Here is a 27,943-nt window from a genome sequence, read left to right as displayed (position 1 = left end):
TGCATTTTAAATGTTTATTTAGAGCCATAAGAATTTCAACAAATCGTATTTAAATATAAATAAATATCAAAGTATGTTTCTGATGGGAACACAACCACATACCTGATTTGAATTTAGGTATTTTCTAAATCCCTAATAGAAATAGAATTGACTGCTGTTCTAAATAACACAGATACAGATCTGGAAGACTACAAACGTTAGACCACGCAAGAACAAAACACAGGCTGTTCACAGAGGAATGTAAACGGGTGTTATTGACATTCAAAAGGGTACAAACTCCCAGTGATACTACTTTTCTCTTTGCTCAGGTACCCAAAAACTAGAAAGCAAATATTTAACAGCACGAGACCTATTGTTGAACAATTCAGGCTTTTAACAATCCATCCCTCATCACACACACGCACAGCTCCATTCCAGCTGCTCGGTTCAGAAGCAGGAAGCGTGCTCTGCTTGGAGGTAGGTGCGCCACTGCAGGAATACAAACCTTACTTTGTTATGCCAGTGAGCAACACCTGCGTACAGAAACCAGGGGCTGCTTAAAAATTACTGTCCTCCTCTTGAGACCACTGTTAAACAGCTTGGGGAAGCAATTTGAGTGACTGACAAGGTAAAGATTCACCGTAGAAAGGACTAGAGAGCAGACATCGACAAAATCAGACCAGCGTCTCCCAGCCCCGAGCGCACACGTTCTCCAACACCTCCCTTGCACATGCAGTCACAGCACTGTGTGTACTAAGGCAAAAACACTGCCAATGTTTTTTTCCTCAGATTTCTATTTCGCAGACAACATTTAGGGAGAAGAACATGCTGCAGATGAAACGGTTGAAGTGAAATGCCATCTGTTAGACTTGCAAGTTAAGCGCCTGGTGCAGGTAACCCTCAGCACACAGTAGAGCCATTTCACCACAAACGCTTGTGCCACTTTACACCAAGAGGCAACTGAGTACCTTTACCAGCCAGTGAAAACCAGGAGCTGGACCGGCTGATGGGCAAACGCTGAGGTCATGTGCTTGACAGATGTCTCTGAGGCTGCAGTACTGTTCTCACGCTGTCACATCTGGTTTATGAAGAGCTACCACTGAAGGAGATTACTGAACACAAACATCAGATATGCCACTGCTGCGCTCTGAAGCTTATGGCACAGCGCAGACCTCAGCAGTGTGTAAATACATCAATTCCTACACGGAGGCACATACCTAGAGCCTAAATGACACTGAAAAACCTGTGCTGTGTCATGACTTATCTCAAGGTTACCATCTCATAAACTAATATCTGAAAGCTTGCAACTCAAAACGCAAAATAAATTTGCTTTGGTGCATATAAAATATTGCATGCAGTTACTAGAAGTGTTGCAAAAATCTATTTAAAATGAGTTTTATTGAGATGAAAAAGTTTTCCATGGTAACTACAGAACGTTAATCAAAACCAAGTGCTTCCCCGCCATTAAAAACATGAATCGGAATATTTTTTGTTCAAAAATACTTTAAAAAGTAATCAGTTAAATGGAGTATTTTTGGATGTGCTTTACTCCATACACTGGTTACTGTTTCTAATCTTGCTAATGAATGCACACTAACGAGAGGTTGTCTGCGTGTTCATCAGAGGCTTTGAAGGGAATCTACTTTTCTGAACAGCGTTCAGCTGCGAGGCTGCGCTGGCAGCAAGGAGCATTCAGCAGACCACCTAAGGTGCTACAAAACACTGTGCCATATACAGCAGTGCTGTGCTCAGGTGGTGGTTTCCTTCTCACTCTACAAAGTACAAAAGCATTGGAGGACTCCAGGTATACAAAGCAGTGTTTCTTTACACCGTTATCCATTCATAAGCATCATCTTCTAGATTTCCAGGCAGCTCTGGAATAAGGAGTAGTCCTTTTCTTATCCGGTGGTTTGAAGTAAGAATAAACAGGCGCTGCTGGGTATTCCGCATCTGGATTTTCCGCCATCATTTTCAGCTTGGCTTCAATGGCCTTGATTTTTGCACTGACACTGGAAAGAGGAAAAGCAGGAGAGAAAGTGAGCTTGATCTTAGCATGGAATCAGACTACAGCAATCCAGAGATTTTGTTGACATGTGAATACTTAGTCACACGAGGAGAGGCTAGCCAGCCCCCACCGCTCCATTCACAAGCAGTGTGAAGTTGGGAGGCAGGAATCTACTGCTTAGAGCCCACGTTATTTCATTTCAATCCTCGGCATGGATTTGCTTAGGAAAGGTCCTCCAAGATATATCACAGCACCACAAAATAACGGTCCTTGCACCTACTCAGCACTTTGAGGACACTGAGCGAGACAAGTACACAACAAGGCTTCCTACTTCATGTATAATGATGTCATTTAAAGAGGTCTGAGCATGTGCAGCAGAGCGCAGCTCAGACGAGGCTGCTGGAAACAGCAGAGAAATGAAAGCCAGACTTCCTCCCAGCTACAAGACCGCTCAGGATGGGAAAACCCCAGACTCTAATTAGGTCAGGAAGAAACATTATTTCAGCATTAGCAGGGTTTATCCCAAAGGGAGAAGCTATCCTAGGTTACACCCCAAATTTCTGGGACTTTTGTTATTCACTATTCTCCACTGGGTATGGACCGAGGAACATTTCTTTCTCTGCTATGGCTTCTTGCAGCATCCATCCTCACTCAAACAACTCCTTTGTGCCACTGACGTAGCTAACAATCCGCATGACTCAAGTCTCCCTGCTCATTACTTCCTAGCGTGTCACTTCTGAATTCCAAGCTCATTTTATCTGTAGGCAAATTCATTATCCCCAGTCCTAGTTCCTTATAGGGTTCCACTGACAGAACACAGAAGTAAAATCACATATCCTTTCAATCAAACTGTGAATTGGCAAAGCAGCACCACACGGTAAACAGAGAGGCTGGAGAATTTAACCACATCCCATGGAGAAGCCCTACCACCCCTAACACTGGTGGTGGTGGGGGTAATACCTCTGATGTTGTTTTAATCTTTTAGCACCATAATAGAAATTTTTGCTCATAAGCATTTTGCTCGATCAAGTTAATACAGTACAAAACCTCTCACTGAAATTCATATGAAAAAGGGCAAAGCACATTCTGTCCAAATGAGCCGGAATGTTACACATTCCCAATTCCCCTCCTTTCCTCTTTTCCTTCCTGCTGCCCTAGTCACTTCATGTGTTAAAAATTGAACTTCGAGTCTGAAGTGTCCCACATCAAATGACTTTGCAGCATGCTCCCCTTCTAAAAACAGCTTTTCTGCCACGTTAGATTTTTAGCACAAACACAATGCCAACAACTCTAGATCTTACTGAAATGGAAGAAGTTAGTTCCCCGCCACTCCCACAACCTGGTCACCTCTCGCTCACCCCATTCCCCTACCTTAAGTTAGACTGGGGCGGCTCCGTGCTGGAGGATGGCTCCAGACTGATTGGAAGGATCTTCTCATTTTTATTGTGATCATACCTCTGCGAACAAGAGAGCAAGGATTGAAGTCAGCTGGAGTTACGAACAAAGAAGCATTTGCCCACAGATACACTTTAATGTTGGATTAACATCACCTCTGATTTTGTGAAGCTTTTGCTAGGAATGATTTCGATGGCCAAACACTGAAACAAATTTCAACCATAATATTTGTTTAGTACCAACACAGAACATAGACTCTGATGCTGAACACTTATATACATTGTACTATGGATCCTTAAACCTTATCCTGTCTTATCACTTCTTGTTCCCCTCTGTATAAGGCATAAAGTAAAGATGGTAAATTTTTAAGGTAACTACTGTACTGTATTACTACGCTTTTTATACAGACATTGTGCAGAGTCAGAAGGTAACCCAAGCACATGGCTGCACAGAATTGTGCGGTGCTGGGAGAAGAAAAAAAGAGACCAGTTAGGAACCACCTTCTTTCTGTAGAAAGCAGCTTGTGAGTCTGTCATCTCTGTGGGCAACGGGCCTCTTGAACTATTTGCAGTGTTCTGCTTCCTTATTTCGCTTGGCACAAAGTCAGGTTTGTTTTTCAGCAGAGCTGCTCAGACCAACAGTGTCTGGTAAGCCTTGGCCACTCATCTTAAAACCACTTAGCATGATGCTGGTATTGTCTAAAATAAACACTTGTTACAATAAGCCAAAGTTTTGTGTTGTTAAATCTTTCCATTCATGGATTAGAAAATGCCATGCAAACTAAACTGATTATTTATGCACATTCTTCACCATACCCTGGACAGCCAAGCACTGAGCTACCCCGCTGAACTCCCAGCTGAGCGGACACTCGCTCCTCTGGCTGAAACTCCTTTTATGGCCTGATCATTCCTCAGGCATCCGGAAGCATGTGGCTTCTTTAGCTCTAGTAGCTACGAGCTAAAGAAAATGGAGACTGCATTTGCACAAGCTTGGATATGCTGACAAGAACCTGGAGCCCTTGAAGCCAATAATTAAAACAACGTGGTCTCCTTTAATGAAGCTACGCATTTCTTTTTTTTTTTAGCATCCAAAACACATGCACTAGTATACTTGATAAGAGAAAGGGTAGAAAGCTGCTGGTAGAAAATCCACACATGCTAAAAGCAAACTACCCAAAGGAAAATAGCAACAAGCAGCTCCCCCTCTGCCTCCCCCAAAATCCATTTATCTGCAAAGAAGTTATTCAAAATAATTTGCTTTATCAAATACCAGATAGTAAATAACTGCAGGAGAAACAAGACAAGAATTTAAAAAAATTAAAACAAGGATGTCCCAGAAGCTACTGCCTAAGTTAATATTAAAAACTTAATGGTTTATGTGACAGAGTAAGCGATAAAAGGATATTTAGCTCAGATGCGAAATATGTTGCTTTAAAGTTAGAAGTAATTAGAGCTGCTGCCTCATAAGCGCTTTCAGAAGTGGAACAAAGTAACAAAGTACTTGGTAATTGGGAATTTCCATGCAGGTCCTATCCAAAAAGGAAGCAAAACCACAAAGGGAAGGATTCAAACTTTCAGCCACACACCCACCAAGTTTGGGAAAAGTTAAGACATGGACATTTATAGAAGTAATCTGTTCACACCGCTCTGATCAGAAACTCCCTTACAAAGAACATCAGGTTAAATGGCCTGTTCTTACTCACAGCTAATCCAGCACAGTTTGGGTAGACAAGAGAAGCAGTAGATTGTTAATACCCTCTCTGTGAGAGTTATTTCCTAGGACAGACTGAAATTATCTTGCCAGGCTAAGACAGCCTTGATAAGAATTGTTCCTTAAAGTTTTTCAATTTTGCAAATTAAAAGCAAATCTTATTTACAACAAGAAGGAGCTTACCTTGACTTGTGCATGTGCCCACCGCACCACCAATTTCTTGGAAAGGGCCAGCTTCCCATTGAGACATTGGATCGCCTTTTCTGCTTCCTGCACAGGAAGACAGTTCAATAAACAAACCAAGGCTTTAGTCAAAACCGACTCAGATGTAAAAAGCCTTTTTTCTTTGTTAATCAGTCTTCTGTAAGTACAGCTAACTGACAGCAAAGAAAGTTTATCCCATTGTATCCCAATCCAGGAATATCTTTGGAAGACTCCAACGTCTGAGTAAGCAGACTTACCGGTCTTATTGGTTTATTCTTCCACTTGTTTGGGGGGAGGAAATGGGGAACATGATCAGGAGTTTTGAAAATAGCAAACAGAGGCCACTGGTCCACAGAGGAACAGCATTCTGAGGGAGGTTTATGCTACATGAGTTTCTCTAGAAGATACTGTGACTTGTTACAGTGATTACATGTGTCTCATTAACACCAATCTATGCTTATTCCAGACCCTGCTCATGCGCACTGGGGACTTTATCCACTTGGTCCTGTTCTAGGCTCAGCAGCGGAATCTCGGTTTTGGGACACTCCCATAAAACTTGACTCGCAGCAGTTGGAAGATTTATGTTGCAACGCTGTTCCACCTTGCTGTGAATGCTAGAGCTAACAGACTGTGTCAGGGCTCTTGTGACATCCTTATCGGCAACTGTACAGCAAAAAGATGAGGTCATATAACCACAAGCAATCTCCCAACGCTGTTCTTCCTAACTTTTGAATAATTCTAGCAGAATTATGACAAAATAACTACAACTCTGATGTTGCAGGTGAGCATGACTTGAAATTTTGATTTGTAACAAGACCTAAACCCCCAAATGGACAGCCGGGGCAGTTCACTCCAGGATACTGCATATGTGTCACGTATATGTGGCAGCATCGCACAAGTTGGTGTTTGTGCATTCATGAAGCCAAAAGAAAACCTAGGAGTACTTCAGAGCAGTTCTGGATTTCAGGCTGATGCAAAGCTCCATGTGGATCACAGCATCTCCATGATACAAGTCCAGGAGCTCACTACAAGAGTGGACCAAAGAACTGGCCCTTTCCAATTAGCATTAGAAAGCAGCATTCAGGAAAAGACAGCAGAGGAGAAAGGAAATCACTGTTGCGACTTCCAGGAGCAGTCACAGAGCGGCTGTCACGGAGTGGAGCTGTTAAGAGTCTGTGGGTTTGTGTAGACAAGGTATTTAATTTATCCATTCCTGTTTTAGCTTTACATTGACATAAAAAATGATGGGGAAAGAAGCCAGTCATTTAAATCAGAATTTTAGGTAAAAGCAACGTACCTGTTTGGTTTCAAAGTTCACAAAACAGTAACCCCTCGGCTGCCCCTCCAGAGCACCAGACTTGTGAAAGAGAAAGTCAAATTGCTTTACTTTGCCAAACTTCTGAAGGAGTTTGAGAAGGTGGTATCTGAAGGGGAGAGAAGACATTTACGACACCTTTCACCACTTTGAAAGTGAGGAGATAGAGAGGAACCCCCCAACACACACACACACACATTTCAAACATAAGCAGTTCAGTTGTGTCATACGTGTATTCCCAAACACCCTCAGAGGTGGGTACCCCGTACAGCAACCCCTCAGCACCCATAGCTCTGAGCTGCCCTGCGTGATCAGCGACTGCTCCAAAACCCTGAGGCACACAGCTTCCCTCCCAGCAGTGCCAGCTGAAGGGCATGCAGAAGATCTATTAATAGTCAGCTTTTGGAGAATTATGCAATGGCTCCCTGGGGGTCTGGGAGGGTTTTGCCTCCTGCCTCTCTAAATCACACCTACTTTCAAGCATGAAGATCATGTCTCCCCTTCCCTAGCCCTGACGCGACCGCCTGAAGCTCCATCCCCTGTATTCCTCTCCCTGCACAAGCAGCCCCAGCCCATAGTCCAGAGCACGCTGCATCCCTCAGGATCCCTCCTATTCTTGCTGCCCTTCCCCCTGTACAAGCACTGCCAGTCCATCCCTTCCCTGTGCCACGCAGTATCAGTGCACTGACGAGGACGTGGCCATACAGAAATGCAGCCACTTTCCCGCTCGCCTGGCAGAGCCAGGGAAGCAGGAAGACAGAGGAACAAGCAGAACAAACTGCGACCAGGAATTAAAAAAAAAAAAAAAAAAAAGGCACTAGACAGACCTCAGTATCATCCAGGCCAAATCTGCCAGTGCTTCTGGCTCAGACAGCTTTTCAGCGACACACACATGAAAGTCAGATACTTATTTAGCCGATTATTTTCCTGCCATCCAGCGGGGAGTGTGCTGTTTTCAATAAAATTGGGAAAAGCCAGAGTAAATCTGTCTGCTTAGTATCTAGTGCACTAAGCAACTTAAAATAAGGAGCACATTTGTTGTACAGGCCACATCTAATCCTGAAAGTTCTTTGCAGCTTTTCTGTTCCCTGGATCAAAGTGTTTAATAACACTAGCTGATCTAGAAGGAAAATGACACCTGTTACTATTTCACTGCCTGACCCCATCCCTAGAGTTTAAGAATTGTTTAAGGGTTTAATAAGGGTGTCTTAGTCAGGACTCATCTCCTGATCAGCTCTACAGCATTTGTTAGCAAGCCGCATAGTTTAAGCCCAGTTTTCAGCCTGCAAGATAACACTCAGTGATCTGAAAGCCTACCAGGATAACTCAACGTGCACATGGACCACCAGGCACTCGATGAAACCTTGCACGTCCAGACAGAATGACCAGTAGTGGCCCAAGATGGCCAAATGCATCAGGCAACTTTAGGGATAGTCCAAATGGGAAAGGCAGACAACATTTTTCCTAATAAAGCCTGATAGGATGTTTGAGAAGGGCCATAGCCCTTTGTTAAGCTTCAGGAGCCACGCAAGAAAGTTCCAGGAATGTGAGTCATCTCACAGGATGGGTCACGGTGGACATTCAGGATATGCACTTTTAAAGAGGTGAAGGTGCAGCAAGTGTTCAGACGAGCAGTGCAGAACGGCCAAGTGATCTCCCAGGGGAATAAACACATTGTTATTGATTATGGAAGGCTTCCTACATCCTTTGGAATACAGATGAAGCAATGCGGTCTTCCAAGAGGCCTACGAACCCTCAGTCTCTGCTCAGAAGGCAAGGAAGACAGAAAAGCAAGAGCAGGGGAAAAAAAATAAAAAGCAGCTGGGTACACAGTAGCCAAGTTTCACCATCACACCTCAAGCTACCAACAAACAGTCACAGATGTACAAGTAAAAACAGTAACTTTGCAGACATGTGATATATATAAAACCCCACATGTTGAACTTTCAGAGACTCCAAAATATGTAAACCCACCTCAGGTTTGTTTCTGTAACCATACTGCTACAAAAAGCACTTGCCATTCCAGCAGTATGGAAATAAAGTGCTTACCACTAGAATGCTGTTCCACTTCTGGCAATTACAGAGGCAGTGGAAGGGCATTCGATTCTCATGCATTCTGTTTAGCAAACCCAAAACCCCTGCAGGTGCCTCACTAAAAGTAATACTTTGGGGGGTGGGTTTTTTTTCTGAGGACCTCCGCATTCAAATAACACTTTCTTAGCAGCACAGTGGTAGTTGGTCCTTTAAAACAAATTTCATTAAGAGTCTAGAAACAACTTATGTAATCTATTTTTAGACTCTTTAGACCGTGGATGATGCAAATGCTGTTTTCCAACTACGTGTGCAATTTTTACAACTGCAGGTCACCTACTCTCCATGGAACAGCTCAGAACTGAAGCCTTGTATAACTAAAAGTTTCAGGCTGTGATAATGATTTGTTATTGTTCATACAGTGACGGCATTAACAGTAACTTGACAAGTAGTTCTCCAAGGCGAGAGGACTTCAGTACTGAAGGAAGATCTGCCATGGAAAACCTGAAGCTTTAGAAAAAAAAAAACAAAACAAGGGAGAACATGTAAAAAGCTTTACTATGGCAATGGCTTGGGTAATCCAGACTTTGGAAGTTATTTGCACAGATGTGGCCCTGCCGTGCCGTACAGATCACCGCAGCCAACCTCAATTTCCACTTCCTGTCATCTGATGTGAATGCAAGACAAACCAGCAGCTCCCCCATTTCCTTTTCCTCCGCTCTTCCTCCTGGCACCCCGAGCGCTATTCAAACACAGGCAAGGCTTCCTCTGAACAATGCTGTCCCAAGGATACCATGAAGGTACCGGGCCACATGCGAAACCTATTATTGCGAAGAATTTTGCCCCACTGGGAGTCAGTAGGAGTCTGTAACAACAACTTATGCACACATTGTTTTCTAGGTGAGACTCATCAAGATGGGATCCTAGACAAGCAGCACAACAGCCAAGGAAGTTGAACACCCGCTACTTCATACCTATGGAAAATGAATGGTCATTCAAAGGCTACTGGAAACTAGATAATATGTATGTGTAACTGTAGAGCTGGAAATTAAATTTTGTCTGTCCAAAGTGTTGAAAAGTCTCACAAAGCTTTACAAACAGGAATGGGCAGGGGAGGCAGTCCTACTCTGCTTGCCACATGGGAGACATAACCGAAGTACGAGGTTTTTTTTCCCCACAGGATGGGAGCGCTGAGAGGTGATGTGAACAAACAGCTGTGCCACAGCACATCTCCTACCCACTGCGCAGCTGGGGGACAAACGCTGCGCCATGCAGTGCTCAGAGTGATGCTGAGAGGACTCCACGGCTTCCTTGCTCAGTGATACCAAACCAGAACCGACCATCTGCTGCCCTCCTTGTGCACTGCCACGGCAGGTCCCACAGCAGGGATCGCTCAGCATCAGAAGTGCCTGGAGAAGATGTTCCACGTCACAAACAGCTGTGTGGTCCTACGGTGGCAGCTCACCTCCTTCCAGCTGCTAAGAATACACTCAGCAGACTCCTAATACTATCTTCTTCCACAGGCAGAACAATTCTCTAAGGGTGCTGGATAAGAGAAGAAAAGCGACCCAAACAAACATTACTGGTAAGGAGGAATGCCCACCAGAAGACCCACCATACCCTAGTATGCAGGGTATGTCAGCGTTCAAGATCCTTTGAGACTCCCATTTGAGTCACAGTTGCTCGGTATATGCAATAGCCTCCCATAAGCCATCTACTTGCATGCTGTAATTTGTGGGCAGCCCTACATTTATAAATTCCTATTACTGCAGCTTGTGCTTAAATGTGTATGTTACCTATTAACTCCCCAGCGCTTGATTGCAGCTATAGGTTGCTCTCTAAATGGAAGTCTTGGATTAATTCAAGACTTTCTGAACTCATTTCTGCTCAAGAAAGTCACAACCAGTTATTAACCCTGCCAACAACTCAATCAACTTTACTCCGTCTTAAACAAATCTAACATAGAAATTGCAGGGGCAACCCTTTAAAATCAGATAACAGCAGCAAATGAAGCAGCAGCTATTTAGTTTTCAGGTGTGTTTTGAGTCATGTGATTAGTAACTTCCACAGGGATAATTCAGATGAGCAAGTATAAGCAGAGATGCAAGCCCTTGAGATAAGAAAGTAAGGGTCAAGATGATTTATAGAAACTTACTGACTTGACATAGAACTGCACTTTTTCTCTCTATGCTGAGAATGTGTTAAAAGGAACTTCCTCTTTTTTATTCACAAGGAAATGGAGATTACGATATAGTTTGCAGGAGAGAATAGCCACTTTTAAAGCAAAACCAAAACCAAGACACAGAATTATAAAGCCTGAAATAAGCAACAAGCACTGGTATTCATCACTGGGCAAACTTTACACGGTTAGCAGCATAGAAGCACTCTAGGTTTGATGATGCTGGAGAATGAAGCCCCTTGCCCACAGCCGTGATGCTGCTCTAGACACGGTCCCCAGCAGCAAGGGTACCAGGGCAGCTGTGCCCCACGCCCAGGCTGCTGAATTCATGCAGCTGCAAGAGGTTATTCGAAAAGAAACAGCCTGCTCCTGCAAGAAGCCGACTGAAACCCATAAAACTCATTTCACCTAAGCTATGAAAACAGTAGATTTTGCCATATAAAGCTATTACTTGTCTGGCCTAGATACAGAGGAACAACCTAGACTAAAAGGGTCTTTAAAAACACCACTAACGATCACCCTGGGAAGTGAAGGATCTAATGCATTTACAAACGCCCACTATTCTTCCCCTCACACTAACCCAGTTCCCCGAATCTTTAAGGACCCAGCAAACAACGCATTCGAGAACTCCTATATCTAATTTCACATGGTCAGTGAATGTGGACAAACCAGAGTAACATAGCTGTGGGATAAAAATGGTAATTAATGCAGAAACCACCCAAAGCTGAATGGTTGAAAAGCACAATGCATTAATGATTCCATTTAGAGGCTATTAGAAATCTGCTCTGTTAAGATGAACCACATTTAGAATAAAAACCTAGCACCTGCACGCACACAAAAAGAAGCAGGAAGAAAAAGTATTCCATGACAGACATATACAATAGTTAATCAAAAATGCTTGTTTCTTAGAAGTGTATAAACCCCAAATTGTTTTGGTTTGTGGTTTTTCTTTTTTTTTTTAATACAACCTACTGATTACTCAGCACACTATCCAAGTATTGGACAGCAAGTCATATTTCCTTGACAATTTAGCTGTTCAAATATTATGTTTGCTCAGAAAGTAATTGTCTGTACTCTGGAGAAAACACAAAATGCATACACACACGTATTTCATTTGTGCACTTATCCACCGTAAGCAGCCAGTCACGCTGTACCTTACTCTGTTACTACACAGCTACTCAAGTAACTCTCCTCTTGTAACCGAAATCCCACTGCTGACACCAGCAAAGTAACAAAACAAGCCTCCTGGTCACCCTGAGCATCTCAAACCTAGTATTCTAACATTTCCCTAGTTTAGGAAACAAAGATATTTTTAATTCCTGGGTTTCCAGCTCGAGCACTGGCTCGGCAGACCACTGTTACGTGGTAGCTAAGCGCCCGTCTCTGAGGCCCTCGGTCTGTGGGGCCAGCACAGCCCTGGAGACACTCCCACACCCACTTCAGGCCACCCAGCCAGTGGCACCGAGCTGACACCAGGCTGCCCACGCAGGGCCGTGGGAGCTGGGACCAGCTGGCAAACCTGCTGGAGCGGGTGACCGTCCCCCCTCACTGCGGGGCAGAGGTAAGAACGGGATGTGCTACGTCAGCCTGCGCTGCCCTCCCGGCACGGGGGCGCCCCCAGATCGGGTCCCCCAGACTGTCACCCGTCCCGCACCGGAGGGTGGGCAGCGCTCGGACCTAACGCCGGGCCCTCGGGGTCAGCAAGGGCTGGGGAGTGGAGATGTGGCACGGCCGGGGGTGCTGCGCTGCCGGGGGGGGGGTAACGGGGGTGCGGTACCGCTGCCGGGGGCGGGGTGGCGGGAGGGAGGCGGCGCCCCCGAGGGATTGGGGGAGGTGGGCCGGGGGAGGCGGGGCCGCTGCCGGGGGGTACCGGGAGGTGGTACCGGGAGGTGGTGCCGCGCAGACAGTGACTCACTCCGTGATCTTGGGGTCGAGGTTGCCGATCCAGAGGCGGTGCCCGTCCTGCAGGGCGCCCTCGGAGAGGATGGAGGCGTTCTCCAGCGGCAGCGTCTGGCGACCCGGCTCCATGGCTCTGCGGAGGGCACCAGTGAAAGCGGGGGGGGGGCACAGCGGGCCGGGGGCCGGGGCTGTACTCACCATGACACCGCGGGACCGCGCAGGCCGCGGCCGCTCCGTCCTCGCGCAGGCCTCGCCCCGCCCTTGGCGCCGATGTATGACGTAAGGCTACGGCGCGGCCCGATGACGTTGCCTGAAACGCGAGGGGCTGCGCGACGGTGAGCGAAGCGGCGGACGTCCACCCTCCCCCTCCCTTTCACCGCCCTCCCCCCTGCCCTTCACCGCCCCCAGTCCCCGGCCCGGCACGGCCCGGCACGGCGGGTGGGGCAGCCCGGCCTCCGCAGGGCATCGGGGGGGGGCGCGGGCGGGGCGGGGCCGGCGCCTCCCGAGGAGAGGAGGCCAACGGGGCGGGGCCTTGTACCGGGGGTGGGGTCAGGTGAAGGGGCGGGGCACAAGCGGGGCGGGGTCTCGGTGGGCGGGGCCTGTGCGCACGTGTGGCGGGGCCGGGACCCAGCGGCGCCCCGGGATCCCCCCGCGGTCCCCGCCGCCGGGCTCGGGGAGCAGAGGGCACGGGGAGACGGTCGTCGTGCCCGAGCACGGGGGCTGGGTGCCCCCGGAGCGGCGGAGGGGAGCCCGCGGCCGGGAGCGCGGGGAGAGGCCGGTCCCTCCGGCAGCGGCAGCTTCCCGGCTCCCGCGGGGGTCGCGCCCCTGTCCCAGAGGGACCCGCGTCTCCGTCTGGGTCTGTGCAGCTCTGAGCGCAGCAGAACCGCGGCCTGCGGTAGCGCCTCCGAGCCCCGAAGAGCCCAGGCTGAAATAAATCCTGTAAATTCGGGGGAGCTGGGGGGGGGCGGTTCGGGCCTCAAACCTCTTGTGACAGAAATTCAAGTTTCTACTCCGCTGATGTGCAAATACCAGATATTTTGACGAGTTGTTCCTGCTTAGTAGACGTGTTTTTTGCGTCCCGGGCCCGTGCCCCTCTGGACGGGTGTGCCAAGGCCGCACAGATAACGTGGGTACAGGCTGGCTGCCACCGAGCCCTTCCTCTGAATTTACCCGTGGGTCACTGCGGTACGCCCAGGCCTGCTGCCCGCGTTGCTGCAGTGTCACCTTCCACTGAGACGTACAGCTAAGACCTGAATCTGGTTTTTTTTGGCACGCTGAATGGACCGCCTGCCTTTTCTCTTTTCCAGGTGAGTTGGAGAAGAGCTGTGAACGATGGCTACGGCACTAAGATGCTTCCGTCATCTGCCTTCCCTGCTGTATCGTTCTTCATTCGCAATGACACGGGGGCTGCCGCAGGCTCCTGCAGGCTGCCCAGCCCTGCTCCTGGATGGCTGCAGGCAGTGTGTCCATCAGGTGCTGCTGACCAGACAGCTAGCTACCAAAAAAGGTAACGGCAGCAGCCTTTTCCCTAGTGTTTGCAACCCCTCAGAACTGCCAGAATTTCTTTTCTTATCCCTTTAATCTCATGTACCAGCATCAATCTAACTTAGGCAGAACGTAGCTCTGGAGGAGCTGGTTTGCCTGACGGTGTTCCAGCGTCCAGCAAACCTTAGCCCTTCCCGCGGGACCGCATGGAGCTGCTGCTGCGCTGGGGCAGTGGGGAGCGCTCGTCACAGTCCAGGCTGGAGTCGGTGCACACAGCATGACCTACAAATATATTTTGGCTTATGCGCTCAAGTGCTGGGCTATTTGCTCATTAAAAAACACAGTTACTTCGGTTTATTTTTGACTCAGTTCTGAATCTAACAGTGGTTTTAATGTCTTCTGTCTACTTTCTAATGCAACAACTAACTGTTGACAAAAACAGAAATTAATTTTATGTGTAATCTGCAGCTAAAGGTAAAGGGCAGACTCAAGCCAGAGTGAATATCAGTGCTGCCCTAGTTGATGATATTATCAATTTGGAGGAAACCAATGAAGACATGCAGGCAGTGGTAGAAGCTCTGAAAGAAGATTTCAGCAGAAATCTCAGTGTTAGAACCTCACCAGGTTGGTAACTTTCTTGTATGATGCTCTGTTGCCTGTAAATACTGTCCCAGTAACAGAGAACTCTGATTTTTTTCAAAATTAATTTTCTTTTTATTGAGCTATTCACTGGGCACCCGATTACTACAACCTTGATGTCCCCAACTAAAGGCTTTCTTCACCTTGAGCTTGACCAGGAAGAATCCATTTTTGTTAATAGCTTCCTGGAAATAGCTTTTGTAAGTGGGAGATGTCAAAAGTGTCTAACTGAACTGTTTGCAGATGTGATGAAGAAGCAGGTTGTCAGCTAATGGTGCAGTAGGGCAGGAAAAATCCAATTGCCATTAAATTAGCCTTTTGGAAATTGCCATCAGGCTGGTGTCTGGCATATACAAACTTTTTTTGCTGTGCATCTTTGCGGTTAGTGACCTTTACAAGCCTTGTTCACTTAGTGAATTTTGTGTTTTGGGAAGAAATGTGAATATATTTGACTAAGCTATAGTTACTATAACACTCTGAACATACGTATTTGTAAGTAGTATCAAGTTTCAGGGATAAAATTTAACATTAAACAATGACCAAATTTGAATCATTCACCACCCCAGCTCTGGTAGGGGCACTTCAGTCTTTAATGGAGTTGGAAAGTGTAGCTCAGCCTCTTAACTATTTATTTTAACCATAGGTATTTTTTTTAATTGCACTGATAAAGTACCTCTTGTCCCATGTGTCTTTTGGCCTGTTAACATTTTGCAGCAGAAACTAGAGAGCAGATTAAGAGTAGCTTAGGGAGAAACTGAATACTTTAAATTAGGCAATGTACAACACCTCCTCTTGGGATTTGGGAAAAAAAATGAGGGGTTTAAGAGAACACTGCTAAGTTAAAGACAATAGTGTCTTGATTTTTATAACAACATTTTGATTTTCTTTAAGTTCTAAGAATTAAAAAATAACGATTTCCTTTTAATTCTTAACAGTCTTGCTTAGTTTTTCTATTCTAGTAACAAAAACAAACGAGAGTTTTGTTTTCATGTTTTTGTGCTTTGGAGTAGCATTGAAATGTTTAGCTTGCAAATACCACAGGGGATGCATGAACACAAACAGCACCTGAGGTCTGAATAAACATGGTGTTTTTTGTTTTCTTTTGTAACATCTATGTTTTGTGTACCAGAAGGGAAGTCGGACACTGCGTACGCATTTTTCTTCAGCGTCGCTGTGAACTGCTGTATCATACTGAAACTCCCCTGTGTTTGGTTCTTTTGAGGGGCCCTTGATCACATAATCGTGATGACAAAAGACGGGAAGTTTCCACTGAACCAGCTGGGGCAGATCTCACAGAAGTCACCGCAGCTCATTATAGTAAACATGACCAATTTTCCAGAGGTAAGGATGCATTACCAAAGGCATTGTGAGGGGAGATAATTACCACGGGAACAAACAGGTTGATGCTGAGCAAAGGAACATTTAGACAAAATCAGTCAAGCCTGGCAGGGCTGAAAGCCCTGGCTGGGCTGCATGTCACTTCGCAGCTGACACAAAACAGAAGCGGTATTTTGCTGCCGACTGCATGGGGCGAGCGATTCTCCAGCCCTGCCTGGTGCGCAGAGCACCTCACATGCAGCGGCGCAGGGTCAGACGAGAGTTACGTGCTGCCCATCAGGCTGCGGTTGCTCACATCCATGCCACAGCATGAGCGGTTTGCTCTGGGGACTGGTTCCCCGTCAGCTGGATCCGCAAGAGGTTGGTTGCAAAGCTGCGCCGAGCGCGTTGCGGACCAGATGCGTGGATAAACTGTGCCCTGCCAGGTCTCCCCATTTCCCATGCTTTTATGGCACCCGGTAGTCTTGAGCACACACACACTCTCCTTTGGTTCGCCTGAATGACAGACGTGGAAGCGATGCTGCATCTGCCCTGTTGTATTTCTGTCATTTCAGTTCCTTATGAAGATGTGTCCATGCACAAAACCAGACGTGTAGTTGGAATAGTCTGTATTTGTGCTGGGGACACCATCAAACTCCTCTAAAACTTACTTATCCCCAGGGCTGGTGACGCCCCCTGAGAGCTCATGGAAGAAGCTGCTGATGTAGCCTACGAGCTTCTGCAAAGCCTCCCTGGTAGGACTGAGCTGGGCCCGCGCTAAGTGCTGTCACAGGGCCTGCCTCAGGCACTGCCGGGGTTAGCGATCCTCCCTCGGCGGCGCCTGCAGGTCAGAACCCAAACAAGGTGCTTTGACCTAGCCTCTGGGAAAGCCCACTTCCCTGAATTTTCTGCAGGAGCCTTAGTTAGGCTTGCTCCTAAATGAGGCAGCAAATCTGAATCCCAGCTCGGGATCAAGCACTAGTGATCCCCTGCAGTGGGCTCACGCAGATAGAGCCATGCAGATAGGAGCGGTAATGAGCGCAAGGTTAGCTATTCATCCCGCTCCAGGTCTGGAGGTTTGCCAAAGCTTATCTTTATTTATTTTGCAAAGGCTTTCCCCAATTAATTAAGTCAGCAAAGTCTCAGAGGAGGTCAGTGTAAGGCACTTGATGCCTAAGTGTTTCTTAAAGTGTATCCAGCATAGAATCCAGTATGTATAATGGCTTTGAAGAATGAAGGCCCCTCATCAGCAAGTGCATTGAGGTCCCTCGGCGTGCCGGAGCTGAGAGGGTTGGGGAAGTCACTCCGCGACTTAGGGTCCAAGCAGGAGCTTGGGCTGAGAAATGGGCACGTGAGAAATTAAATATCACACTATATAGCATTGCCTACATTTGCTTTCTGAGCCAAAGGGCCATTTTTCATTTGAGCTAGAACTATTTCTCTCAATGCAGTTTTTTTATACCATAGCTGTTCCATGGATAGATTGAATTCTTTAAAACCATTGCAGATGCTTTTACTTGATGTCATTATTTACAGCATATAGGCAGTACTTCATGGCATTGACAAGCAAATAAAAATGCCTGAAGAGTCTGGGAAAGAAAACAATCATAGAAAAGGACCTGCAGGGCCAAATTCTGTTTGCCCGAGAGTTATAAAACCGAATAAGACTAGGTTTCTTAAGCACGGCTATTTATTTCATGGGTTGCAAGAGCATGGAGGCAATATTGCAATATTTTCCCCTTCCTCTATCTCCTCCAATATATATATTAAACAATAAAGCTTTTACTGAGCATTTCCTTCCTACAGAGCAAGCACTGTCCATAGAATAACACGTTTACATTCCTAACATGCTGAGATCATCTCTGTTACATTTTCTCTGCCCTTGTCGTGTTCTAGAGGACAGCAGTTATGTCTTACAAAACACCAGCAAAGCATTCATTTCATTCAGTGATGTCACACATCAGAGACCTAAACAAATATGCAGAGCTTTAGTTTGTGCCTCAGTTGACAAAAGCTGAACTTCATAAATACAGTCTACTGCAGCAGCCTGGAGTTAAAATTAATGATGAGAAAGTATCAGAAATAGCAACATGCCTTGTAGGAAAAGCCGTACGAGTGCCACAAGAACACAGACTCACTTGGTCTCGTTATTGTCGATGTCAAGAATGAAGCAAGCTGGCAGAGCGCTGCGGGAGCTCCCGGCCAAACTGCGATTTAACCGTAAAGGCTGACACTCCGTAAAGGTACCCCAGCACCCAGGGATGGGGAATGAAGCCTTTTAATCACTTTGCAGTTATCAGGCAAACCTGCACACCCCACCCTTTAAGCAGAGCGTCAGCCAGCGGCGGTCGAGTTTTGAGAAGTTAATCCTAAGTAATAAGCTGTAAAATAAACACAGAGCTGGGCACAGGCGTTATTTCTCAGCCAACCGCTACTGCCCTGCCGTAATGTGGTTAGGTTGTAGTGCTGAAGTGGTTAAGTTAGTTAATGTTTCTAAATTGGCACTGTGTGATTTCTAGTGGGAAACATTCAACTGGAATTTTTAAATGCTCAGAATCTTTCATCTCCTTTGCCACAGTCAGGCTATGCCTTGGGAATTTATTGTGGTTTCACTCTGCGTTGCCTCAAACCGTTCAAATAGTTTCAAAGAAGCAAAACAGTTTTCTTTTGTTGTTGCTTCCCTTCCCCTCTCCCCCCTTCGTGTCCCCCTACCCCGATACCGAGCGCGGCCGTAGTTTCCCATTCGGTTTGATCAAAGCTCTCTGCACCAATGTAACTTCCTGATCTTACTGGTAACAGAAGTAAATGTTTCCATGTTCTGTGGAGATGGATTGCCAACTATTGACAGAGTTCTGGCATATGGGAATGATTATTTCCTAATTCCCTTTACCTTTTGATCTGTTTTACAGAGCACAGCTGCAGCTACGAAGGCTATAAGGGAGAGCGGCATGAACCTGAACCCAGAAGTGGATGGGACAATAATTCGGGTGCCGATTCCTAAGTGAGTATTGGTGGCTGCCTAAGTTCATCATCATGCGAGATAACGCAATAGGTTGCAGTGAGCGCCCTTCAGAGGGTAAGCACACACGATTGCTGTAATGTCATGATGCAGCTGCTTTTCAAATAGCTATATTTCAGGTTCAGAAAAAAAAAAAAATCTGAGTCCCTAAAAGCATCTGGTGGAAGCTTTTCCAAGTGTCTGAGCTCTAAGTCACCACATTTTGGCATCTGACTGTTGGTCTTACTGGGTTTTATCTTCCCCCTGCAGAGGAACGTTGGTCCCAGCTGGCTGCAGCACTTTGCAAGAGACAGCCAAAGGTTTTTGAAGCTGTATTGCCTTAATTCAGGGTCTGATTCTTTGCTGCCCTGCTGTAAATCCCTTGAGTTACACCAGCAGTAACACAGTAGTGAACCAGTGGTGTTAGGGATGAACAGCACCTTGCTGCAGAGAACACTAAAAGGAAGTGATGAAAGAAAGGAGGAGGAAATTGATAGCTTTGACTGAAAAATGCACTCCCTTGTCTTGTGTAATATAACTGTATAACTGATGGCTGCATGGAAAATGTGGTGTAGGGCTGATAGAAAAGCAGGCTGCTCCTGGCCGAGGACTGAGCATCACTTCCTTCACCCATCACAGGTGTCTCCCAGCCCTTGGACAAGGCAGGAGATGCCACTGCATCAGTGCTTCAGTTCAGATCAGGACAGCACTTTTGAAGCGATCCTGATGATCCCTGCTTTGGGCTGCAGCATGCTGGGGCCTCTGCCTGCAAACAGGGTTCCTTTCAGATGAAGCTAAATAGGGAGGTAACCCCGGGAGCGTAGCGAGTGCTTCCCCACTGCGCACACGTGTTCGGTCCCTGGGACAGGCTGGACCTGGTGTGGAACAAGACCCCCCAGCAGCTCTGCTCGTTCGCTGCTGCGGAACTCGCCAGCATAGGCACAGCCTGTAACAGGGGCAGTAGCACTGCTCTGCCCACGTTTGGGCGGTGCAAGGAAAGTTCACGAGTTCGTGAGGGTGCTCGGACCCTGCCGGGATGAAACCATCTAAATACCCCGAGCAGATGCAAATGTACATGATCTCGCACCCTGGGGTTACAGGGTGCTGTGAACAACTCCCACTGAGGGTAAAGAGGGCTCCATACACTGCCTGTGCGCACACACACCTTGCACGTGCACTGCATTTTACAAGCAGGTGACTTCTCAGTAAAGACGAGCCAAGTATTTCTCGCGCTTTAGATCTACTTTAAAAATTCTGTGGAATTTTATCTAGCATTTTGATCAGAGAAGTCTAATTGCAGCTTTCCGTTGCTGTCAGTGAGAGGGAATGACATTATCATTCTATTTGCTGATTTTCTTTTCCCCGTGCTCCCTACCCTTCCCCCATTCCTCAGGAGAGGAGGAGGAGGGCACCATTATCTTCATAATTGCTGAGGCTCCCGGGTTGCTGCACAGTGGTTTGATTGTTAATGGGCACTTGGGTCATCCTTGAATATGAATTGCAGGGGAGGAAACTCCGAAACTGCAAATCCCAATCTTAAAAAAAATAATATTGTTTTTTAAACAAACGTGTACAGTCTATCACTATCTTTTGCGGTGCTGCAGAGCAAAAATGGGTCTTCTCTCCCCGGGGAAGATCTGCCTAGTGTGCTCCCTTGTTCCTCTGGTGTGCGAGGAAAGGGTTGCTGCTCCCAGCCCCTGGTGCGTAAGGAAAGGGTTCCCACAGCCCAGGAGCTCCCAAGGTAGAGAGGTTTTTGGCTGGGAGACGTGCCCTGCAGTCTGCCCTTGCAGCACCTCCAGTCCTGTTTTCTCACTCGCTCTTTAGTAACACGACTGGGTCTTTCAGAGTTTCATCCGCTTATCAAAAAGACAAGCGGACAGTTTCAGCCTTTTAAAACCTTCTAATGCAAAAGAGGTTGGAAATAACACAAGTCCTCTCTTCTAATATTATATCCCTGGATTACTTTTTCTAATTTTCCAAAGTTTTCCATTTTCCCAACTCTCTAAAGATGTTTAGGAAAGAATATATGACAGACAGATGCAGTGAACTTGCCAGAATTATGGCAGGTGTGCAAAATAAGCAAACAAATCAGAAATGAAGACACAGTGCAGTTTCTGCAGAGATTGATTCTTTCATGAAGGCATGGTAAAAGTAAAGTCAAACCTGAATTTTCCTTGCCTGTTACTGAAAACACTTTTTAGTCTGACCTATCAGCGGGACACACGTGCATCATATCTTACCTTGTGCAGGTCCAGCTATGCTTCAGTGCTCGAGAATGTTTCAACTGAGCATTTTAAAATGGAGTTTACTGTTCAGTATTTATTCTATTAGTTTAGTTTTTGCATTGCAGTTTTAACAGAAAAAATACACTCATTTCATTCGTGTTTACTTCTGCTTCCTGCTAGGATCCCCTCTGCTCCCTAAGGCATTTGCCTGTTTGTGTTGCCAGCACCGCATAGGCAATATTTATTTGTATAAAAAGTATTCTCTGAGGGCTTAAAAAGAAAAAAAAAAAAAAAAAAAAATAAAACCAGCCATGGGAACATTTGTATTGGTTGATCTCTTGGCTGAATTTGACCTGACCTTGTATCTTTTATGGTATTGCCTCATTTTTAGATTCATCTTTTTTGGACCCATTGTGTTACACTGGATATTGTTTGTAAATTAGTAATATTTTTACACATGCTTTACTGAAAGCCAGATGACTCATTTTAAAGTTTAATGACTCATTGTGAGCTTTTATTTCCTTTGCCCTTTAAGAAATATGCAAAGATACCTACTATGGGGAGAAAGGACTCAAAAAAATTAATTTGAAAAAAACCAAAGCTGTTTCTGAGCTGTGTTGCTCTGGATCACTCATCATCAGAAGCCTCTTGCATGCTTTTTGTTGAGCAATATACGTTGCACCCTATGTTTATCTGCAATTAGGCATGCAGAGTATCTAGTTAAGCCTACGTTCCTTTAACTGATCCCTCTCGTTCACAGGAAATTCCTACCATTTGAGATACAGAAATTATTCTTACCCGCATAAACGTCTTGCGTTGGAGACGAGACGTGGCCTGTGTTGTGCTCGCTGTGGGTCTGCTCCTGCCATGTGCTGGGCAAGGAGCATCCAAGGGTCACAGTGCTTAAACCGCTGGTCACTGGTGGACAGGGAAACAGAGGAGATGTTACCCGTGGGGTGGTCTGTGTTTCTGAACACCCTGGCACGTCAGTCACCAGGCTCTGTCCCGATCCTGGCAGGGCAGGACCGTCCCCGGGGGAATGGCAGGATTTGGGCCTGCTGCTCCCGGAGCTGGAGCGGAGAGCAGCGTTCCCCAGGGGAGAGCGGAAGGGGCGACAGGCGGGGGACCTTGTCCTTGTTCCCCACTTCTGGCACCCCTTCCCCAGGTTCACTTCACGCTTTTTTTGGCTTTAAAAAGGGGGTAGGGGCAGTGGTTACTAGACAGAAAAGAAAACATACCTAAGAACAGCTTAAAAGTCCCAGATCTGGGGGCAGGATTAAACAACTGTCCTTAGAAACCATGGGCCTGGCTCGTGTTGATGGATTCCTTAACCAGAAACAGCATCTGCTTGAAAAAGTGTCCGTTTCTGGCATTGTTGGTAGCATTGCTGAGAATTTACACAGTCTGGCTGGAACATAAAACCCGCTGAGAAACTCCACGGCGCTGCGCAGTGATAAAAAGAAATTGGTGTTAATAAAGACAGACAAGAAGGCATGAAAGCTGTGACCCCGTGCCAAGAAGCATAGGAAATCTGGCAGCGCTGCATAAACAAAAACATTTCCTTAAAGGCTCGGCAGCCCCAAGCAGGCGAGCGATACCCTCGGCACAATTCACACAAGCTGAGCGGGAGCGGGGAGGCGAATAGCCGATGGCAAGCTCGGCCTCCCCCAGCTGAGGCAGCCCCGCTGCAGACTGACTCACCTCGCCACCCAGCAGGAGATGGGAGAGATTTCCAGCTCCGTCCTCCCAAGTTTAGCAGCCAGGATTGACTCCCTGCCCCCCCAAAAAGCTGCCTGAGAATCTGACCTCACCCAGACCTCTGTTTGTGAGCCGGCTTTGCTGGTTTCGCATGTGCCGCGGGACCTCTGGCTGGGAGATCGAACACGAGAAGCCCTAAAGGCATCGATGCTGGGATGCGGAGGAAACCACAAGTAACCCTGCTCACTTCTAATTAGGCTTTGGGTCCAGGCTCAAGCCTGCGCTGACCAGAAGCCTCTCGCCACATGTGAAATTCGCTGGCCATCTCCCTCTGGCTGTCCCCCAGCAGGGAGCAGGATGGGGCCGGGGGAGCCGAGCCCATAGGGTGCCCCCAGGCAAGGGCAGGGTGACCGTGAGGGCGCACCATGGATGCCGGGGCTGGGTTGCTGCTCCCTAGGTCTGTCAGCTTTTCTAGCAATCCTGAATTCTTATAATTACTAACTAGTTTTGGAAAGCCTATTCCCTCCTGCACCGTGAGGTAAAGGTAACTGGCGAGAGGCCAGCGCCTCTGCAGATGTCTGCTGTGAGCGACCGGGCTGCCGAGGGAAAGGTATCGGCGTGTGTGCGACTCACTGGGCTGGGCACAAGCTCAGGAAGGGCTGAGGGTCTGATCGTGCCCCAACAGCCTCTCCATAATGCACACCCACGCTGCGCGGGGAGCCCTCGACCCATGTTTCCTGAGCTCTCTGCAGGAAGAGTCTTGGCCTCAGTGTTTTGGTGACCCAGGCTGTTGCAGCCAATTTCTAAATACTCCTGTGAAATGTTTATTTTGCAATACCTTCTGTGAGCAGACGGGCACTCTCTTGCTAGAGAGTCTCAGTGAACGCACCGGGGTTTTTCATTCTCAAAGAGGTCTGGAAACTTCAATAGCCATGAAAATAATTAAAATATTATTGTTAAGTGCTAGCAGTTGATGTTGACAGTGATCAGCTGTAGGTGCTGGAGCATTACCAGAGCCGAGGTGACACGTCAGCCATTCCTGTGCCTTATTCAGAGCGCCAGACTCCCTAATCACCTGCAGTTTTTAGTTTGGGATGGAAAAATTGAGTATTTTCTTGCAGCACCACAGCAGTAACTGGTCCCGCATTGGGGGGAAGGTGAAGCTGAAGTTCTCTTGGGCCGAGTTACTCGCGGCTAGCCATGTCTAGCAGCATCCTCTTGTCAAAACAGGTGTTCACCTCATCTTGGTGGAAAAGCCTGGTCATGATGAGCTAGAATAAGGTTGAGTGAAACATAAGCTCTGTAGCTTCCAGATATATAATTCAGGCTCTCCAGTTGCCAGGAGATGACACTGAGGTTCAGGAAGTGACGGAGGTTTCCTCACAGCTTTGCAGGATTACACTCTTCAGCTCCATCTCTGGGGTCTGGAGCTGGATTTTCCCTCTTTCCCACAGATGCTTTGGCAGCAGAAAATAATGAAAGTCTGAACACTTCAGCATGACTTTCAGGCACTGCAGTGACAACTATAAACCGAGTCAGATTCAGTCCAAGTCCCTCAGCTTAGGGCTGTGCTGGGAACTTTCCAGTTTAGGCTCAAGACTATTTCACTGAGGTGTGCTGCCCTGGCAATACTGTGCAGAGGTGGCTGATTCGCCCAGGTGGACCAAAGTGGGATAAAAGCACACCCTGAACTATGAAGTCCCTCTGCCCTTGTGACATAGAGCTCGCTCTGCGTGGAGGCCCTATCTTAACACAGGCGGCTTTTCGGCATCCCCGTGCAGCACCAAGCCGTGCTGCGCGGCAGCTCTGGTTAGACCAGTCAGAGAGGTACCACCGCGAAGAGAATCACTGCGTTGACCCAAAGTCCATTGCAGAAAATAAATCTGGATGTGCAACACATGACGCTGTTTTTCCTTTTGGTGTTTTTTCTTTCCCTCCACTGCTAGGGTAACGAGAGAGCACAGGGAGAGCCTGGCCAAGCTTGCCAAGCAGTCCACCAACAAGTCCAAAGAGGCCCTGAGAAAGGTGAGAAGCAAAAGCATCAACCAGGTAAAGAAGTGCAAGAACAAAGTGTCTGAAGATACAATCTGGCTATTAGAAAAGCAGGTAATTTTTTTTCCCCTCCTTCTGCCATATCACGATGTTTCACAGCTCAGTGGTGTGTTTGTCCCAGCCCTTGCTGACAAATCTCCAGCGCTGAGAACCCGACTGGGGAATGGGTGGCCCCGGGCTGAATTTTTGGAGTCAGCAATGGCTGTTGTATTTGCTTTTTCTTTGTGAGATTTGGGGCCTCAGTCTCAAAGCCAAATTTATGACGTGAACCACTGTAAGCTGACACAAGACCAAAAAAAAGTTCCCCAAAAGCTTTTGTACTACAAGGGATTGTTGCACAAAGCAGCTGAACTTTGGGAGCAAAACGATGCACGTCCATAGCTTTACCACCATTTACACAGTGCCTGGCCACTGCAAAACAGCTGGTGTTAATGAAGATTGCTCCAGTTTGTTATTAATGAAAAGGCTAGCAAGATTATCTCTGTTAGGAGTTTTTGGCTCCAATTCAGGAAAATACTTAAGCACATGCCTAATTCCCTAAGAGCAGATGTCACTAAAGTCAATTACTTGGGCATAAACTCAGGCACAAGCTTAAGTGTTTTGCTGAATGGATGGCTCTGAAGGCAGGCCATTACTTTTTAGCTGTTTGTTTATTAACAGCTAAAGTTAGATACATTGCAAATGCTTTGGGACAGTTCTCTGTGTGCTCACAAAAATAAACATTGATATACAGAGCATTTGTGCAAGCAGGAAAAATGGCCATGCTATTGTAACTGAATCCTGTTGGGAAGCAGTTCTCCCAGAGCAGACAGATGGTTTTCTGCATTCGTAGAGGTAGCGTCTCAAGCCTAATTTTTGCTTGCACCCAGATTTTTCAGCATGAGGAAAGATCATTGTCATATACCTCGGACCTTGGGAGCGAGTGCATCTTCATTGGTCCCATAAAACTAGTGCATGAACCCCCCATGCGCTCCAGCCTTTATCTGCACTCACTCAAATAAGTGCATGCACATTTCGGTCCCTTTTACATGCTTGCCATGTCCATCCCACATTACCAGGAGACCTGATCCTGGGCAGGGCTTTAACAATCGCCATTTATTTCTTTTTACAAGACATAAACAGATCTGTTACTTGATGCGTGAATTCTTAGCATGTACTAAGGCTGCGCTCCTGCTATTACCTCGTTTGTTCTGATAGTGGAAAGGTTGCAGGAGGTAATGAGATAAACCCTCTCTTCTCTGATGCCAACACCAGCAGGGCTCTAACTCTGCCTTCCCCTGAAGTCACTCTGTTAAATAAGGACCTGATCAAGTCACTTGTGAAGCTCAGGCAGAGTTTGTGTTGTGAGTCTCTTTTCAGAGCCTTTGGCCAATCCCTGTTCTCTGGCACAGAACCACTGAGGGCTGGTGGGAGCCCCCAGGAAGAGCCAGTTATTGCCCCAGCGCTATTTGGGGTTTTATTAGGACTTTGGGCTTTGTTTCAGGAGGTGATCCAGTCACTCCCTTTAAACTCTGGCCTCACCTAGCACACGATTCAGACTTCTGCTATGTTGCCACAGATCCAGCAAATGGCAGACAGCGCTGCAGCGGAGATGGACAAGCTGCTGGCATCAAAGACCAAGGAGCTGCTTGGATAAACACCATCCCTATGGACACACTCCCCCCTCGAGCAAGAGCAGACTGCCACAGACTCTGGTGGCCATCCCTGCCTGGAGCAGCAACCTCGGCCGATGGGCAGAGGCAACTCTGCCAGACCTCTGTGCTTTGGCTGCTCCAATTCCCCACCTTGGATTGTACTGGAGGGAGGGGGGAGACTCTTCTCACTGCTCTTCATACAGATGGCAACAGAATTGGGTGAACTAAGGTTAAAAATAAAATAGCAGGAACTGCTATAACTGGAAGGGCTCCCAGATGGAAGCTGAGGCACAGGAGGAACAACTGCCCTGCTCGCCTCGTGCACCAGTCCGTTTGCATCCCAGCACCTCGCAGCCTGGCAGAAGCAAGGACTACGCATAAGGGAAACCTGTGCTGTCCTGCTGTGAACCTCGGTGTTTATTTTTGCTTACAATAAAGTCAAAACGGAATGTGGAAGAGCAGCCTTGGGACAGTTGATTCCTAGTTGGTGTGTTCCCTTGAGTTCAGGCATCCCAAAAGAAGCATTTGCCCGTTGCGGTGGCCAGCAGAGTTACCTGCAGCCTGGCCACGGCCACTTGGAAGGCACGGGGGAGCTTGACACCAACTGGTGCGTGGTGGGCAGAGGAGATGGGCTTTGCAGTTCCCTAGGCTTCATGGATAGAGAACTGAAACGGGTGCTGTCTGCATGGCTGTTTTAGCCAGGACCGAGAAGACCAAAAGCCAACACAGGAACTTTCCAAATCCAGCATCTGTCCTCCCCGACCAGTTACGGCACGCCCATGCGAGCCACCAGTATCGCGTTTTAAGGAGTGGAGGAGGTAGAAGCAGAACAGGGCCCTGAGCACATCACGCAGCTCAGCTCCTCACCACCACCAGGTACTTCCCGACAGCAGCAAACGGCCTCCCCACAGCCTCGGGCGATGGCAAGAGGAGGGAAGGTGGTGGCCAGCACCCAGCCATGCTCCCAAGGCATTTGGGTTCAAAGAGCACCAAGTGCTCCACAGTCCTTAAATAAACAACTCCCAAAAAGTTAGTTTGTGCGCAGTGGGGAGGGGGAGGAGGATGAAGGATTTGCTCTGCTAGGGCCCCACATGTCAACAATTTCTCTGCTTTGTGTATTTTGGCCAAAGCTCTTACCATGATAAATGAATAAAGGAAAATGGCGAGCCCAGGGCAGT

At 47.2% G+C, this 27,943-nt stretch overlaps 2 protein-coding genes across 6 annotated transcripts; one reads left to right on the top strand and one right to left on the bottom strand.

The window, feature by feature from the left end:
- Positions 1–12,846, bottom strand: RBM18 (RNA binding motif protein 18). Its single transcript, XM_054848511.1, has 5 exons — positions 12,734–12,846; positions 6,591–6,717; positions 5,273–5,359; positions 3,356–3,441; positions 1–1,988 (listed from the first exon to the last, which is right to left on the bottom strand). Exons 1-5 carry the CDS (start codon positions 12,844–12,846, stop codon positions 1,829–1,831), a joined length of 573 nt encoding a protein of 190 aa, XP_054704486.1. The 3' UTR covers positions 1–1,828.
- On the top strand, positions 12,732–27,221 carry MRRF (mitochondrial ribosome recycling factor). Of its 5 annotated transcripts, none has more exons than XM_054848509.1 (7): positions 12,925–13,052; positions 14,025–14,224; positions 14,671–14,826; positions 16,064–16,182; positions 19,068–19,159; positions 25,026–25,104; positions 26,690–27,221. In XM_054848509.1, exons 2-7 carry the CDS (start codon positions 14,050–14,052, stop codon positions 26,765–26,767), a joined length of 699 nt encoding a protein of 232 aa, XP_054704484.1. In that variant the 5' UTR covers positions 12,925–13,052; positions 14,025–14,049; the 3' UTR covers positions 26,768–27,221. The 5 variants fall into 5 exon arrangements, with proteins under 5 accessions (XP_054704481.1, XP_054704484.1, XP_054704482.1 ...); XM_054848507.1 differs by having other exon boundaries at positions 25,026–25,185; XM_054848508.1 differs by lacking the exon at positions 12,925–13,052 and adding an exon at positions 13,326–13,656 and having other exon boundaries at positions 25,026–25,185.
- Positions 27,222–27,943: the final 722 nt, after the last annotated feature.

The sequence above is a fragment of the Grus americana genome, chromosome 20 (genome assembly GCF_028858705.1).
Source record: "Grus americana isolate bGruAme1 chromosome 20, bGruAme1.mat, whole genome shotgun sequence".
Taxonomy (NCBI): domain Eukaryota; kingdom Metazoa; phylum Chordata; class Aves; order Gruiformes; family Gruidae; genus Grus; species Grus americana.
The sequence above is the reverse complement of the archived record's forward strand: the minus strand, read 5'-3'. Positions and strand labels throughout refer to the sequence as shown.

Excerpts from the sequence above, each read along its gene's own strand:
- MRRF (XM_054848506.1), top strand. The coding sequence starts at position 14,050 with ATGGCTACGGCACTAAGATGCTTCCGTCATCTGCCTTCCCTGCTGTAT. Across the intron at positions 14,827-16,063 it reads CAGTGTTAGAACCTCACCAG|GGGCCCTTGATCACATAATC; the intron begins GTTGGTAACTTT and ends GGTTCTTTTGAG. Across the intron at positions 19,160-25,025 it reads ATTCGGGTGCCGATTCCTAA|GGTAACGAGAGAGCACAGGG; the intron begins GTGAGTATTGGT and ends CTCCACTGCTAG.
- RBM18 (XM_054848511.1), bottom strand. The coding sequence starts at position 12,846 with ATGGAGCCGGGTCGCCAGACGCTGCCGCTGGAGAACGCCTCCATCCTC. Across the intron at positions 6,718-12,733 it reads CTCGACCCCAAGATCACGGA|ATACCACCTTCTCAAACTCC; the intron begins GTGAGTCACTGT and ends TCTCCCCTTCAG. Across the intron at positions 1,989-3,355 it reads CCGCCCCAGTCTAACTTAAG|TGTCAGTGCAAAAATCAAGG; the intron begins GTAGGGGAATGG and ends TCCTCTTTCCAG.